Raw genomic sequence first — 17,080 nt, forward strand, 5'->3', positions numbered from 1 at the left:
GATTTGGCTTGGCCAGCATGTAGGACAAATACGGAACATGTGCTTACACGAACTTCAACGTTTTGAAGGGTCGGCCCGAGCTCATGACATATACGCTACGTGATCTAGACACCTACGGAAGCCCTGACGTTTCGAGTACGGATACCGCTGGCAAGACCCCCGCGGTGTCGATGCACTCCAGGTGCGGCATAGAATTATATTGTACACAGCCGCAACATCCCCCAGGGGCCGTAACATGCAAACCATCTCGCGGCTACGCTTGAGGCTCCGTATCCACCGGAAGGGTAACGCATTTGGGCGTCATGGGTCTTCCATCCGGATGCAAGTAAATGTCGTCGTCAGAGGGCAGCAGTATGTGATGGCTAAGAACGGTGTAAGCGTTCCACCTCCGTCGCTAGAGACACATGGCTTACTGCTCGTATAAATGTGTTTTCACAATGTCATATTCTTTCAAGCGGAACAGCGGCTGGCTCGTACACAAGGCACAGCACCAGTATGGCTGTGCTTCGCACTCCGCCCTGGATGAGGCATGTGTTCTTGATTCAGCGTCTTGCGCTAGGCATACTTCCTGCCGTGAAGCCAGACGCCCTTCACCATTTGTCCAGTCATCCTGTGCTGGATCATGTACACGCTCCAGCTAGCAGCGTCCTCTGTCAGTATCCCTCGGGAGACATGATTCATACTTACAGCTGCTCTCCAGGTCATGATCTGTCGCGAGGAGCCCCCAGCGGGAGCGACAAAGCATATGCGGATGTCTGAACGGTCCATCTCCTCCACGGTTGTAGTCTGCGGGTCCTTGCCACACGCCTGCAGCAGTTGGGCGGTACGGCGATGATCAGCAATTTCAAACCCGTCCGCAGACCAGACGGAGGTGGCGCCGTCGACTTTGCGCGCGACGTCGCGGTACAGATTGTTCTCTCGCCCCAGCCTGTATACGCTGCTCAGGTGGGGCTGGTGGCACTGATGCGCGATGACGTGCGGGTAGTACAGCCGTTTCTTGCATGCGGTGCACGCGAATAATGCCATGGCAAGCACGAGCGCGTTGGCGCCGAAGGGGACAACAAATGTGTGCGTAGCCTTGGTCTGGAATGCTACCCTGATAGCGGTATCTAGCCCTCCGATCAGCGCAGCTATTTGACGATGCATTGCCTGGAACGTCGCCGTGTCGACGATGTCGCTGCTTGGCGATTCTATGACCGCGCGGACCGCCGGCAGCAGCGCGAAGTCGAGGAATCGTGGCCGGCATTCGCTCGCTGGAGATCTCATGTTTGCGGAGTACGTTCTCATATACTTTTTCAAGAGCATAAGGCGTCTCTCGAGGACGCCCTTGCGCTCCGCGAGGGAGGCCTTCTGCAGCTCGCCGACGATGTCGGGGCATATGCGCTCCCAGCCTGCCAAACGGCACGCGGTTGAGGGCGTTGCAGAGAATAGATCAGAGTCGAGCGGGGCGCACCGCTCTCCGTCAGAGCCTTGCGCGTATGCATGTGTGGGAGCTTGTTCCACTTCTTCTGCGCCTTGAATTGCTCCACCATCCTGTCCCACCCCAACGCGCGTAATTTTATCTCGATACTGTAAGGCATCAGCACTGCACGCCTTTCGACAGTTCGAACAACGTACAGCTGTGAGCGCGCTCGTTTGATGTCCTCTATTTCTTGTGCCCTGGAGCGCACCCTATACTCCTGCCAATCCCGGCATAACTTCGCATGCTGTCAAGGGAAGAGCGATACAGCCCGTGCAACGGGAAAGATACAGTAGAATTCCTCACAGTCGCAGTAACTCGTACAATGTCTGCAACAGTCTCCAAGAACGCCCCTCGAAGCGTTTCGGTCAATGCGAGAGCACTCCAGTTCTGGCAGATTTGTTCGACCTGTGGGATGTGGAATAGATTGCGCTGAGGAATTCCTGCGCAATGCGGTGTTTTAGTTAGGGGCACCTACGTCCTACGACGTCACTACTGACTTGGGTCAGGTATGGTGTTGAAGAACAGCTCGTAGCCCCCGAGCCACAGCATTCTGGTGTTAAGTTCGGTGGACCAAACTAATGGTACTATCGTGACCCTGTGACAATTCTAGCGATCAAACGACAAAGTAAGCGAGACCAAGTCCTCACATGGAAGCCCTGCAGTCATAGCAGTATCGTACGCCGAATTCCCATAAGACCGATGACCGAAGGTTAGGAGCTAGGCATCTCTATAGGCGAAAGAAGTCACGCGAGGCGACCGATCCAGCACGTTAGGAGGCGTACGTGGCAATGGTTAGAGAATACGAGGTTGGCATAGAACGGTTCGCTCATATACGGGGAGCAATCAGGCAGGCCCTCTATGTTCATACGGGCTGCTCTCCAGAGATGAGCCGAGTCCCGGCTCATCAAAAGTCTGCGAAGGTTTATGCTTGTTCTAGCTAGATGTAGCAAATCTAGTGGATCGAGGCGGCGCAATATCTGTGAAGATTAGGTCATTGAGCAGCCTTACTTGAGCTAACACCTGCGCGCGAACCTCCTCGAAGATATCGGTGTCGATTTCCAGCATACGTCTAAGGCATCCCCGTCTCTTGCGTATTGGTGCGACACCTCTTGGGGTCTTCTGGCCTTTCTTATTCGCATTCCTGCCGCGGGCGCTCTCAGAGCATTGCTCGTACCTGTGCCCGTCCAAACCTACCTTTCTGATGCTCTTTTGCTCTTATACCATGCTTCGCACGCAGTAGCGCTCTAGAACACATATGTGGTGAGCTGACCACACAGAGACGTATGGCAGACGCTGACCGTGTCGGCCTGCTTTACGAGCTCTGAAAGATATTCACGGACGATCTTGCGTCCTGCGTCATCGGGCCCGACGCCCGACCATACGTGAGCGATCTGTTCTAGTTGGGGTACATGATACAATTGGGACAACCTTGACTCTGAACGCAGTCCTTTTGAGTAACGTACTGATCACATATGATCACGCACCTCACTAGGGTTGTTTTCAATGCAGAAGAGACGTGGTTGTGACCAGATTGTGGTAGCACCAGGAGGCAGTCTACGTTTTAGCTCGTGTGGCACCTGATGGTAGTCGATGGTCCTGGTGATAGAATTAAGCAGCAGTATATTTTGTAAAGTCAGTGAAGCTCACAATTGCTTCCTACAGCCTTTACAGTATCGTGCGCTGAAACGCCAAAAGATGTACTCATCGTCCTCCGGAATATTCAGCAGACATGACTTTGTATGACAGGATTAGGTGTTATCCGTCCCGGAAGAACGACAACGTCTCACATGACAGTGGGAAGAGAATGCCAGGTTGGCATATGCCGGTTCGCTCAGGTAGGACGGACAGGGAGGGAGATCATCCACGTTCGCTCGAGCAGCCTTCCAGATATGAGCAGACCTACGCCTGAGTAGAAGTCCTCGGATGAGCTTGTTAGTTCTGATGAGTTGTATTAACTCCTGTGGTGTTAAAAACAGCAGGATCTGTGACAAAGCAACATAGCCATCAAACTTGCATGACGTTCCAAGGCGTGATACAATACAACGCAGCTTACCTCATAAAATACGTCGAGAGGAATGTCGGCAAAAGTCAGAGTGGTGTACTTCCTCCAACGTCCTATTTGGAGAATCTGTGGGAGGAAATGGGTGGCTGGACGCGGACCCCAGACGCTTGGCGCTGTAGCGGTCGTCATGCCAAGCCAGATGGTAAATGGACGAGGTATGGGTTCAATACAAGGATGCAGAGATGAGCAGGGTGCAAAGGCGGCCGGCCGAGGTGGACAGTCCTCGAGGCGTGCGCTCGGACATCAGCGTGACCACAATATGCGGACGAACCTTGACCGCCGCAATCGAACTCGCGCGGGCTCGCGCGAGTTCTGCTGCACCCATGATAGCGTCTCGTAGGTCTCCGAGCACACAGACCACAACAATCGACGACAAGACGACCGAGTCTCAGGCATGCCCACAGCATGGCCATCAGGAAACTCGGAAGTTCTCTGAGACGCTGAATCAGCGCTTTCAGAGCGTCCATTCGGCTCCAGCGGACACTTTCGGTCCTCGGAGCCTCAGTAATCCAGCTGTCAGAACAACACTTTATTATTATTATTACCTCGCTTCGCTTCAGCAATATTATGTCAGTGTGCTAGCAACCTTCAGCGCTCTCAGTCGAAATCTTCGGGGACATGCTGTAACGCGGTGCGTTACATGGACGTATTCCTAATTAGTATCTACTGTACTAAGTGTGTAGGCGCTCTATCATGCCCTGCACCTAAAAGGGGCAGGCGCACGAGCGAGCGCGCAACTTCTACTCTTACCTTGGTACACGCACATCTCCAATACAGAGATTGGTGCAGCGTACCTCCGGTTCGAGTGTGAAGTCATACACGTGCCGACTTGAGCACCGATAGGTACGCAACACATTTTGGGACACCGCGACATTTATTACTAGCCTATAATACATTGTTTCTGAAACAAGGTGTTGTAGTGTAGTGGAGTTGATGACGCTTGCAGCACAAATTCCCCTCAGGATCTCGAAGTAATTGAAGATAGACACATAAAGAGGCGCAGAATGGACTGATTTCAGAGTACAAATCACTGTACATACTTCCTATACATTGTTATTAGTCTCTGAGGCCGCTCTGCAGGTTACACGGGAGAAAAAACAAGTTTCTCGCCGTCATGACAAAATACATTGCACCGAGTTCAAAATTCTGAACACCTAGTCGAGTCGATACCTACAGTAAGGCCGAAGAAAGAAACAGGTGCTACCGTATTTGTAAGAACAGACCCTAACCCTGAGTCATATTAAACCCCGTAATCTAATCGTTATATCCAGTGAATTTGCTAGTCTCCTGAGAGCAGAGTAGACAATTCCTTCAACCTGCGCAGGCTCCAGATACCCATGTCTGACGTCTGCTATCCAACGCGCTGTCTTACGGTAAGCTCGGTACGATGGTCGATTGCCGTGTTCCCGCCACCCGGCATATCACGCATGTGCACAAATAGAGGCAAGCAACGCGCATCCTGTACTCGGATGTGTCGCGCTAGAAAACATCCCGCTGTCTGCCTGCTAGGGCGCGGTGAATCTGGTTACCTTAATTAACAGCGACCTGATTTACCGGTTAATTACCGGTAGATTAACCGGTAATTTACCTCGGGTCGAAAACATGGGTGTTAATCTGGATTGATCTGACTGTTGAGTTCCTGCAGGACGTTTTAGCTGGTAGTGCGGTTTCCCAGAAGGAACGACAGGAATGCGTAGTGTCACCGAACATCGCGAGCTCAGTCAAAGTTCGCGCGGAAGACCTGGACTGGGATACATGGTAATTGACGGTCAATGTTATGATTTACCGCTTTAGGCTGTTAATTAACGTTAATCAGCACGTAGACGCTTGTGGGTTAATTAGCCGTTAATTACACCTGTTAATCTGGCCCCCTAATAGGCCGACTGCTAATTTACGGTAAATCAGGAAGCGATTCCAGATTCACCGCGCCCTACTGCCTGCTTCCGATCATGTACTTATGGTCTGGTATCCAACATAATTACATGTCTCATATCGTGTTATCTGTCGACCAACTGGCTGCGCTACCGCATGACCGGCAGCGCGAGGGCGCTCGAGAGGTATGTGCCTAGGGTCTGAGGTCTTCACAGCAAGGGTTGTCCTTTTATGAATGATAGCGCGGCGACTAAGAGGCTCCGTGCAATTCGCCCAAACCACCTTGCAGGGGCCTCCGCACGAATGTCTTACTACACGGCGTCACTAAGCGGGCCGTGCTTGACCAATACAAGCAGGTCAGACCTTCTATTTCACGTTAAGGACATCAGTCCACGGCCGCCGCATAATAGTCACCGTGTTTCCCGAAAGCACGGTTCGCGTGCGATGTAAGACCCAGGCGCCCGTGAAGGCTTGCAGTATCCTGAGAGGACGGCTGTCCAGAACCAGTTCTGGATGAGAAGTTCGCCCGGGCCGGGAGACATGAGATTCACATTATGCCCTTGCGCAAGTAATGTGAGTTTGACGTTCTCGTCCAGTTGATCTTGACCGCAGCCGTTGGCCGGTTCTACAGATGGTGCATCAATAATCTGACTTCTGAGAAGTTGAGATTACAACTCTACAGAGCGCTGGCATGGCTTCGTTGCGGTACTGCATGCGGACCCATATATAATGTAACCAGTGAGTGGTGCTCAGTGTGTTATCAGAATGGACTCGTCGACGTCACTGCTACCTCCTCTCGGGAGTATCATCCTGGCCTGCGAAGGCCTAACAAGTCTCGTCCCGCTTATCCTCTCTGTGATGGTCTGTCTCATCGCTACGGTCACAATCTCGCCAACCTTGCTTGCATACTTCAATGACCCGTTCGAACTTCGAGCGTACCCTGGACCGTTCCTCGCGAGGTTCACATCCGCTTGGATCTCTTGGATCATCAGCCAAAACCGATGGTCAGAGACTGTGGATCTTATGCATCGTCAACACGGTAATGTCACAGAGCCAGTACTTGAACGACTATTGCTCAACATTCCTACACTGCAGGCCCCATTGTTCGCCTCAGCCCTGACCACGTCTCTGTTGCTAGTCCTGCCGCCTTCGCAGCCGTCTATGGTCATTCATCCGGTGCATTGAAGGCACCTTTCTACAACGCCTTCGCCAATTTCAAAATTAGAAGTATATTCAACACGCGCGACCGTGCAGAGCATTCACGCAAGCGTCGCGTTGAGGCACACATGTTCTCGCCTCGGAGTATCCGAGCGTTGGAGGACACTGCACGTGTGCATTTCCAGGTACTGGTGCGTCAGTGGGATGCGCTCTGTGCGCCCACAGGTAAGACAGTACGCGGAAGTGCCGAAGGGACACTTGGTACGATTTCCTGGAAGGTCCATGGCGACAGAGTCTGGTTCGATTGTATGCCTTGTAAGCATTTCACAATAACGTTCAGAGAAGGCCTTACTCATGGTTTTGATCGCCAATTAGGGTTCAACTTTTGGTCATTCGACACGATTAGTTCGTCTAAGTCGTCTCTTGCAGATGAACCTTGCACACTGACGAACTGCTGTCCCATGCACCATGGGATATGATACATAGGTGATCTTGCATTTGGTCGTCCTTTCGGTATGCTGGAAGCGGCGAAGGGTAGTGCTCACGTATCGAAATCCAATACTAAAAGTGTGCAGGCAGTATCCCAGGATACTTCCCACTCAAACGAGGCGCAATCGGAGTTGCTGGAGATCCCTGCAATGGAGGTGCTCAGCGAGCTTTTGGACTTCACCGTTGCTCTAGCGTATCTCCCAGCATGGGTTCAACCCGTTTTTGGCCGTCTTCCGATGTTCCGTGACGGCTACGACGCTGCTCCAAAACTTGCGAACCTGTCTCTCACTGCCGTAGCTAACCGGGTCGCGTCTCAAACTGACCGTGCGGACATGCTGTCGGAGCTGCTGCGAGGAAGAGACGAAGAAGGAAAACCTTACGGTTTAGAAGAGCTTAGTACTGAGGCGGAGCTCCTGATCATCGCGGGTGGAGATACGACCGCCAAGTGAGTGGATCTGCCCACCTAGTCATGAGATTTGATGCCGAATACGCTTTGCACAGCACCTCGTGCGCGACAGCTTACTATATCGCCCGCGATCTTCAAATCCAGGCAAAGCTGCAGGCTGAGTTGGATGTAGCACTCGACGGCGTCGAATCCGACGTGGCGCCTTACGATGCAGTGAAGGACCTGCCGTATCTCGACGCTGTGATCAACGAAGGCCTTCGCCTGCACTCTACAATAGGCGCAGGCTTGCCACGCGTTGTCCCTTCAGGCGGAATGACAGTGCTTGGACAACACCTGAAGGAAGGGACGGTTGTGAGCTCGCCCATTTACACTTTGCACAGGAACGAGGCGGTGTGGGGCAAGAACGCGTACGAGTTCTATCCTGAGAGGTGGCTTGAGGCGTCCGCCGATGCCAAGAAAGAGATGATGCAATCATTCGCTCCTTTCTCTGTGGGTCCGAGGTGAGTAGGAACGCAGGTGGCTGTGATCCGCCGGAGTCGAATTGCGTCTGCACACAGGGCCTGCCTGGGGCGAAGCCTTGCGCTACAGCAATTGCACATCCTGTTGGCGACCATCTTTCACCGGTACAGCTTGGTTCTGGAGAACAATGCTCCGGTAAGCTTGCTTTAAGCTATTCATATGATGCACGTAAGTGACCTCTCATGTAGGCACAGCTTCCGCTCCGGGACGGTTTCGCGCGGAAGCCGATGAAGTGTATCGTTGGCGTACAACGACGGAAGTAGTCGATATCTGGTATAAATGATAGCTGTTATTCTAGAATCATGACCTATGACCTGTACAATCTACTTGCTCTTCGGTACGAAAAATGACGCAATGTGGTGTTGACGAAAACTCGATCCGGGATCGAGTAACATGGGGATCACGCAGGTGTCCGACTGTCCATGACATCGTCTAATTAAACGTACAGTGATTATGTCCAGAAGCTCCGTGCATACGTGAAGTATACGTCCACAAGTAATACTTTCTCCTTCTAGGTAATCACTGGATACTGGCAGGCTACAGCGTGTGTAAATCCTAGCTTACGATGGTCCTCAACCTCCAGACTCGAATTCGCGTGAGCTGCGCCCAAAATAGCGTCTCGTATGTCTCCGAACACACAAACCACAACAATCGGCGACAAGACAACCGAGTCTCAGGCATGCCCACGGCATGATCGACAGTCAGCCCCCGATCATACATCTCTGATTGCGCTATACAGGTCCATGGCGGCTGGTCGGTTGAGATCAGAACCATGATGTCAGCCCTGGAGGGAGACTTGATGCTGCACTCTCGTATCTTCGTCCCCTGCAGCACAAGCGCAACCGCAAATCTCGAGGAGCCGCGAACACTCCGAAGGTAGTATAAACAGCCTAGCAAATATGCCCCCGCTCGCACCAGGTGGGTGCGGCTTCAGCATTTCGACTAGAATTATCTTACTGACAATACTTACTGGCAGGTGCTATCGCAGGTCTCGTGCTCGCCATTCTGGCACTCTTGTCGATCGTCTCTGCAGCCTGTATCGTTCTCCACCGCCGTCGCAAGGCCGTCAACTCGAACATGCCCATTTTCCATCCGAGTACACCCGACCTCGAGAAGGCAGGCACACGCTACTCCCCCAGCCTCAGCGGCTTCTCGAACAAGAAGCTCCGCAAGAATCGGCGCAAGGCCCCTCCTGTCCTCCCCGCTGACCTGGATCACGACATCTTCAGCCCCGCGTGCGTCGTGCTGGCTGGCGGGAGCGGTGCAGCCTTTGCCATAGCTGCGGGCAATGGCGTGAACCCGTCGTGCTCGACGCTGAACGTGGACATCTCTCCGTCTCTGCCGCGTGTGTTCAAGGTCAAGACAGAGGGCGGGACAACCTTCGGTATGGAGGTGCGCGTCACGCCGCCTACGCCGAGCGCTGGACGTGGAGAACTTCCGTCGAGGAGATCCGAGTTCAGTATCCGGCGGCTTGTGTTTGGCGGCTCAGCCCACGCAGCAGGAATGGCTTCGACGGACTCCAGGTGGTGGCACATGTAGCTCGCGAGACTTATCAAGGCGAATATGTTACGGGTTCCTAGGAAACGCTTTAATATTCCGATTTCAATAGCGAATTGCATCCAAAGAGGCTGACCAATCGATGAATCAAAGTGGAAGTATGAAGGAGGAATGAGTCAACTCGTATGGAGTCATTAGATAGCCGAGATTGCGTCCCACTCGTCGTTGTTCGTCATGAAGCATTGCCCTCGCTGCCGCCTCTCTCGAGCGCGTGCTGCTCCCACTGCTCTCCCCGCTCGATGTCCTGCGACTCTCGTGCACGCTTCGATGCTATATCCACCTGTTCGATGTCCGGCATGTCGAATATGCGCCCACTGATGACGTTCGGAATGGTGAGCGAGAAAACCACGATCCACAGCAGCAATGTCGCCGCAGCGTATATCGCGCCCCACACACGGAAGAACGTGCTGTCGAATACCACCGCAAGCTCAATGGTGCAGTTCGCGTAGACGACCTGCAGGGTGCCCGTGAGACTCGTGAGACTTGCAGACTTAGAGACAGCCACATACGTTCGGAAAGATGAGCTCCCACCACGGCAGGCTGAACGGGAAGCCGCCCTGTCGGATCGCCTCCTGCATGGCCAGTAGGTTGTAGAAGAACCACATCGTGGTGATCGCCCACAACATGAGCCCAACGTACACGCAGATAGCATCGAGCGTCGTCCCCGTCGTGTCGCTGCGCATGAAGCTCGAGGAGCCGTACTGCACGGGTATCCACTGCTTGAAGGCGTTGCCCAGCACGAGCACCGCGTACCCGCCCTGGCCCGCGATGCCGAGTGTGATCCAGCCGGAGAGCACGTTCACGCCCTGCGGAAGCCCGTACAGGATCAGACGCAGGAAGTAGAGGGTGAAGAACATGAAGCCGATCATGAGCCCGACGATGAGTAGAAATGCAGACATCATGATCGTCAGGCCCGCGCGCCAGGGATCGACCGCGAGGAGCGGCGTCGCGACGACGCCGCCTGCGGATGCGACGACGATCAGGGCGACGGCCGGCAGAGCCCAGAGGGAGTTCGCGGCGCTGAGCGTGTGGTGCTGTCGGGTGATCCTGTGTGGCTGTCAATAGCGGCGGGGTGAGGGCGGGAGATGGCACGTACATGAGATGGATGAGCACGAAGCCGCAGATGAACCCCATCGCGACGTCATACCACCATACCGCCCAGATGAACCACAAGAACGGCTTGCCTCCCCACCCCCATTCCGTGTTTAGCACGGAAGTCGCGACGATAATGAGGGTGGCGAGCCCCATGGGGTAGCTTCCGAAGTAGAGGTTGTGTACGGGATGATAGAGCATAAGCGGGAGGATATCGTGCCACATGATGAGACGCGCAATGAAGAGGATATTGAACAGCACGAAAAGGAAGAGGTTGAGGAAGAAGAATATGGTAGAGAAGACCTCCATCGGCTTCGAGTCATAGGCGTAGAGGAAGTTGTGAAAGAGCATGGATATTCCTCCTGTGCCTATACCGAGATGAGGTCAGCGAGCACGTACTATAGACATCGATGTGCCGAGGATATGTTCAGGTCGAGACCCAATCAACTATCATCCTTAATTGCACACTTACCCATTGTGACCACGAACCATCCCGGGGAAAAGTGGCTATGTCCATGTTCGTCGACAGTCAGCGAAGTTACGCAGTACCATTCTTCAAGTTGAGGTACATACCGAACAACATGAGTCAAATATTTCATTGTATCCCTGGCGTTCCGCAGATGTAGGAAATAAGGCGAATGAGAAATGTGGTACCCATTGTATCTTAATAAGCGAGGGATATGATAGACGACTCCAAGGACGACGTAACTGGCGCATTCAATTTACATTAATTGGCAAGAGATGCAGGGTGCAGTTGGACCTATAAATAGAGCACAAAGACGTCACCCGCGGTTAGCATGCTATATGTGACAGTAACGCCTACCAAAAAAGCAAATGTGTAACAGCAGGTCTTTGTGACCCTCCAAGTTGCGAGTATTCTCCACGACAACTCAAATTGTTGAATGTCCTGGAGAGAATGGCCTCAAAGACTTCGTTGTAAGCACTCTTCATGTGCTTGATCTCATGAAAGAGAGAATACTTCACCCCGCCAGGTGTAATACTGCATGCGGCCTATCTTGATAGAATACATGTAAAATGGAGTTCTCATGCGTTTCACTCCACATGATACTCCATATGCACCTATGGCTCCGTGTGATAAGAAAGTGGCTCGTACAGGGACCTTATGACATCGTTAAGTAGTTCGAGCCACCACCAAGAATGCTGAAACAAAAAAAGCAAAACCATGTCAGTATGTCGCTTCTTAGAAAGGATTGACATCTGCTACTCTGAGAAGTTGTACAATGAATGCTTCAAGAAAGGACAGATACATGATCAGATCGTATCTGCATTTTTGAGCATGCGAGCATTGTCGGAGAAACACGATGTATCACTATCTCAGGAATGGAGAACAGATATCGCGCGCTAGCAAGATGGCGTACTATACCCATTCTGGGGAGTACGCAGATATAACGTGAGGGAGTGCCGCACAGTTTTCGTAGCTTCTATGACGCATTCACGGCATCTTCTGGTCGCGTTTTAAAGCTATCGTTCGCGTTGATGCAAATCCGTTCAGTTAGCGCGTGCCTGTATTGACAGACGTACATCATCTTCCCGGGCCAGAGGCGACGTGAAACTTGTGTAAGTCTCACACTGAGACCAACTGGCAGGAACGGAGCTTGTATGCAGCGTAATATAATATAGTTGTAGACGCTGGTAGTACAAATGGCAGGCGAGTGTTTCTCCCACGGTCGCGTTCATGAAGTGCTTCTTGGCCATCGACGTGTCTTTCTGTCCAGATGGTCACTTAATTCAGCACGAATGCATGAGTTTGCATCTGCAAATTTGATCTGCATGCTAAAGCCATCCGTCCTCAGAATACCGAATACCGATTATTGGACAACGAAGTTTGTAAGTTCAACGCAATGCTGGTCGTCTGCCGTCCGAAGCGCTCATGTCTCGACAATCCTGTCGTATTCCTCGCAGATTGCTCATCCCTACCACCCCCAAGCCTTGAATGGAGTATCCGCTCCGGCTTCTCTAGATCGTGTCAATACCGGCGTACGCTTGATTGCGAGCCACCTTATCTCTCGCTCTTTGTCGCGTAAGTAACTCGCGTTGATCCAGACGTTGGGAGCGATTTATCCCAACAACGCGGCGATCTCGGAGACGTGTTCATCGGTGAGTACCCACTGTAGATCAAGACGTTCGACCGGGTACTTCTGCGGGGTACGCGGTGGCAAGAGGTGGATGATGGCACCATCAGCTCCGAATGGTGATTCCATATGGCAGACGTGGGCAACGTATGGTGAATGAATTCGGGGAACGCAATGTTGCTTTGATGGTGTCATCTTCCCAGAGCTTGCGTCGCGGCGAGAGTCTCAGCGTCTCGACCTGGGGCCACGCCGCTGACATCGCCTCGGCTATGTCGTCGTCGAGATCAATCGCCAAATGTGCGTGTAAGGTGATTGACCGTAGTCTGTGGCACGCAAGAAGTTTGCGCAGATGATCGTGCCGCAGAGTACATCCACGAGATAGAACAGTGTCGCTGGACCATGAATCAAACCAAGCATTAGTCTTTATGGACAGACGCTGAAGTCACGAGGGCGAGAACCGATCGTGAAGAACGTTGAACAATACGTCAACATCAGATCCAGATGGGCACGAAATGAGTTCAATGTTGAATGCCTCCACTTGTAAAAGCGTAACATTGCCATTCGCCAGATCGTTGAATTCTGCCAGGTCTTGTGTCCGGATGTCCAATGTTCGGAGTGTGACCGAAGCGCGCTTGAATTCCAGAATTGAGGGAGATTGACGACCAGGAAATGACAGTATCACGAGTTAGAAGCACACATAGCTCCTTCAAGGTGGAAGAGCAGCCTAGATGAGCCAGCGCAGTTCCGTCCAGAGGGATTGTTCCGCAACGAAGTACCTCGAGCCGCGGAATTCGGCAGACCAGCGAGGAGAGTCATTCTATGGCAAATAGAAGAATCCCAGAGATTCCCCATTTGGTGCCGTCGATCTCCATCTCCGCAAGTTGTGGCCACTCTGCGCCAGTCCTCATCATAAGGGTGATAAAATCTGCATTCCAGTATTTCTGTGGGGCGTGCGAACAGTAGACTGATAAGTCTATGGCGACTTTCTTGGATTTAGGACTTCGACCGCAGGTGTGCGGAGCGCACGACATGTTCGAGCCAAGGTGGCGAGCAATTCACCATCATCCTCCTGCAGAAACTGGCAGATTGCTACCACGATCTCAGCGACCACAAGTGCTCGATGCGTCGGCGGCCTAGAATGAAGTAATAAAGTAGTCGATGCAGACACATCCATTTTTGCGAGGTGGGGGCATTGAAAATATGGATAAAGCAGTCGATCCGGATGAGATATCCTTCAAGAGACTGTCAATATCCGTCTCGAAATATGGTGCCGAGGGAAGTTCTTACGCAGGAGCACTGTTCGATCGAAGCTGTGCGAGGGTCGAGCGCGTCAAGTGAATACAATGTCATTGTATCTACGTTTGTAGCTGGGAGTGGAAAGGACATAGTCAACACCGGGCGGAAGACGCTGGCATATGAAGCTATACCTTGCTTTCAGAGAGTGTTTGGTAAATGACCAGATGAATGAGGGCAAGGCTGCAAGAACACATAGCTTATATAGCAGATCGTAGTACGTCCCCGGCGCCCTTGTCAAATCTTGTTCTGAACAGCCTAATAATGTACACCATGTGTATTTCATTGTCGTTCCTCAATGCAAGCTCTGGGACTCAGGGATAACGCAGGCATCAGTGCTGACCACGATGCAACTCGCAGCTGCGAATTGAATGGGGCGCCACCAATCGAACAAGGACGGACATAATGAATCATGACGCACCTTTGTCCTTTTTTCGATTAGGCGGCTGCAGTGCGACACTGTATGTGACTCCCTTTTGGCGTGCGCTCTGGTGCGTCGGGTTCATGGACTGGCTTGGCTGCTCCTCCGGCTTCAAGGACGCCCTACTTGCGGACCACGCGTTGCACGTTGCCTAATAGCAGTGTTTGAGTGAGGTTCTCGGATGTCAACGATATTTGTGGAAGCAATGTCGGTTACGAGATCACCGCGTATCTGTCCCAGTATAGGATGTCGTCGTGAAGGCCTCGTTCAAGCTGCTATATGATTGGTCAGCTTCATTTTTCACCCAGCGCAGCCAACAGGATCGATCAAACTGAGACACTAACTTTGAGCATGCGCGCATTCAGGTGTGCACGAATCGGTACGGAAGCATCCATCAATTGTACGTTCTCTAATTCATCATGTGAGCATAGTATCCCTATTTCCGGCAGATGTTCCAAGCCGTATGGTACGCGTCTGATACATATGGCCGAGCCGCTTATCGTCAGCGAAGTTGTCGTGTTTGTTGTGCCCATATCGCTGCTCTTGAACGACGGAATGGTCATCTCAATATCATTCGATAGTCAGCGAGAATCATGTTTATGCGGTTCTGCACTACGTGAAGTCGGGCGCATCAACGAAAGCGGTGAATATGGCCCTTTAGGCGGAAACTCAACAGGCTCTGCACCATCTCGATCCGAGTCGCCTAACGCCATTTGGGCCAAAAAAGCGTATGTTCCTGATGAAGCGTCGTCATGCGATGTGGACGCACGATGCAATGATAGGACCGTTGTTGCATCAGTGGCATTTGCGTGGACGATGGGGGCATCTGGATTGCAGACACGGTTATGATCAGAAGGTTGGTTATCAGAATGTGTGTAAAGTAAATGATACGATACGTACCGGTCTCAGAGATAATATAAGTAGATTCTGCGGTCGAACTGGCGCCCATGTCTGCATCTCGGAATGGATCTGCTGGATATGCATGTGTTCCTTGGTTTCCCAAGGAGTTCACGACGGCACGGCGTCGCCGCCAAAAAATCAAAGCCACCACGCAAATGCATAGTGTCATGAGCCCCAGTACTCCGCCCACGATGCCGCCAATTATGGCAGCAGTGTCAAGATTATGTTGGGACGAAACGACGGTCACCGTCGCCATAGACGTGGAGGTTGTAGTGGCGGAGCTCGGAGTTGTCGATATTGACGCCGAGGAACTTGCACAGTGTGGTGTGGAAGTAAAATTGTTGCAGCCGGTGAATACTCTGTCCCGATCACTTTCTGCGTAGCCAGATGCGTTCACATGAGTGCTAGACGATTCAGAATCATACATTTCCAGGACAGGCTAAAGCACCTACAAATTCCTGTAGCTGAGAGTCACCATGATGAATAAAGCGGGACATCCTGGCAAGCTCACCACTCTTTGTCTAAAGGGGTCCACACGTCATAAACGAAGCCCTCAACGCGGATCTTTTTCTCACAGACAGCCTCTTGTACACAGAGTCTGCAAGCTATATCTCAGCTAACACATAACTCGCTGATTCATCTAGGCACCCACGGCAGCCCCGGATTATGGGATGGACATTTGGCTCCTCCTGGATTTTCTGACAGATATGCATTGTAGTCATTGGTATCTGTAATTGTCGAGCATGTTCTGAGTGGTTTACTGCTTGCAAAGAAAACTTGTTGTCGACGTTACCAGCACTAATGCCCGTCGTATTGCTACCAGCATCTTTCTGACAGCTGCGCGAGGAACCATAAGATGACGTGAGGTTGGTATACCAGGCAGGCATACTTCAGACAAAGCATGTTGAGTGTGAAGGCAACGGGGTTACAACAGCACGCAGCTGCCAAATGTCATCAGTTAGGATGCGATCGCATTCCATCTGTACCACGCACTGTGCACATCATTGCACGTGTCTCCAGGAGGTGTGGATGCGAAATTCGGGACCTGGTCTATAAGCCTGATAAGTGGTATGCTAACAACATCGACTGGAATGTACACACAAGTATCGTTGCAGATTTGGCGCAGACGCTGATATGTCTGACCTATGAAACGTAGCATAAGAAGTGCATCCGATGTGTAACACAAGTAGGGCTTACACGGTGTCTCTCCGACAATCGAGTAGTACCAGTTGAGTGTGTCGCCAGCGCACGCTGTATTGTCTCTTACAACAAGATGGTCAGTCCCGACGACTATGCTTGTCAGAATCATCCTGCCAGTGGGTGAAGTAGGGAAGGGGGCGCTGCGCGGGATCGAGATGGGAGGATACTATTATATTAGATTGTAGACAGCTGGACAGTACAGCCAAGCTTCCCGTCCTCTTATCCATCGAGTTGAACTGTCGTTCGAGCTGTCTCAGCTGACGACGAACAATGATGCTCGCTGGAACATTATCAAAGTAATCAAACCATCTAGTTGTGTGAATAGTGATAGAGTTTGGCTGCTGCAGTGCTGAACATTCTAGAAGGACGCCCTAAATATTATTATTATTTAAGGCAATATACGCGAAACTCAAGGCAGCGGGTGGACAATGTAACTGCTTGAATGGACTTACTCTTCAGCGGTGAGACCATGCCTCATACGAGGTCCCCATGTATACCGCCCATGTCTTATCGGAAACTGCAATGATGATGTATCATAGGGAAAAGACAGTTGAGA

General features: G+C 51.9%; 4 protein-coding genes across 4 annotated transcripts; 2 read left to right on the plus strand and 2 right to left on the minus strand.

The window, feature by feature from the left end:
- Window positions 1-253: 253 nt before the first annotated feature.
- POSPLADRAFT_1139031 (hypothetical protein) lies at window positions 254-3,849 on the minus strand (the record flags this gene model as incomplete). Its single annotated transcript, XM_024484984.1, has 15 exons — window positions 254-362; window positions 414-610; window positions 688-1,391; window positions 1,454-1,569; window positions 1,618-1,706; window positions 1,766-1,902; window positions 1,960-2,012; window positions 2,110-2,189; window positions 2,495-2,636; window positions 2,657-2,706; window positions 2,761-2,853; window positions 2,947-3,058; window positions 3,110-3,195; window positions 3,516-3,590; window positions 3,796-3,849. The coding sequence occupies 15 exons, from the start codon at window positions 3,847-3,849 to the stop codon at window positions 254-256; spliced, it is 2,097 nt and encodes a 698-aa protein (XP_024340039.1).
- Window positions 3,850-6,161: 2,312 nt separating this feature from the next.
- Window positions 6,162-8,231, plus strand: POSPLADRAFT_1140076 (hypothetical protein; the record flags this gene model as incomplete). The annotated part of the gene is made up of 7 exons (XM_024485124.1): window positions 6,162-6,435; window positions 6,492-6,869; window positions 6,930-6,959; window positions 7,041-7,488; window positions 7,545-7,949; window positions 8,007-8,103; window positions 8,157-8,231. 7 exons carry the CDS (start codon window positions 6,162-6,164, stop codon window positions 8,229-8,231), a joined length of 1,707 nt encoding a protein of 568 aa, XP_024340040.1.
- Window positions 8,232-8,867: 636 nt separating this feature from the next.
- Window positions 8,868-9,507, plus strand: POSPLADRAFT_1055310 (hypothetical protein; the record flags this gene model as incomplete). The annotated part of the gene is made up of 2 exons (XM_024480627.1): window positions 8,868-8,886; window positions 8,945-9,507. The coding sequence occupies 2 exons, from the start codon at window positions 8,868-8,870 to the stop codon at window positions 9,505-9,507; spliced, it is 582 nt and encodes a 193-aa protein (XP_024340041.1).
- A 10-nt stretch (window positions 9,508-9,517) lies between these two features.
- POSPLADRAFT_1168779 (hypothetical protein) lies at window positions 9,518-11,123 on the minus strand. The gene is made up of 4 exons (XM_024488026.1): window positions 11,090-11,123; window positions 10,622-10,985; window positions 10,035-10,572; window positions 9,518-9,979 (listed from the first exon to the last, which is right to left on the minus strand). The coding sequence occupies exons 1-4, from the start codon at window positions 11,091-11,093 to the stop codon at window positions 9,698-9,700; spliced, it is 1,188 nt and encodes a 395-aa protein (XP_024340042.1). The 5' UTR covers window positions 11,094-11,123; the 3' UTR covers window positions 9,518-9,697.
- Window positions 11,124-17,080: the final 5,957 nt, after the last annotated feature.

This window comes from Postia placenta, assembly GCF_002117355.1.
Source record: "Postia placenta MAD-698-R-SB12 unplaced genomic scaffold POSPLAscaffold_5, whole genome shotgun sequence".
Classification (NCBI taxonomy): domain Eukaryota; kingdom Fungi; phylum Basidiomycota; class Agaricomycetes; order Polyporales; family Adustoporiaceae; genus Rhodonia; species Rhodonia placenta.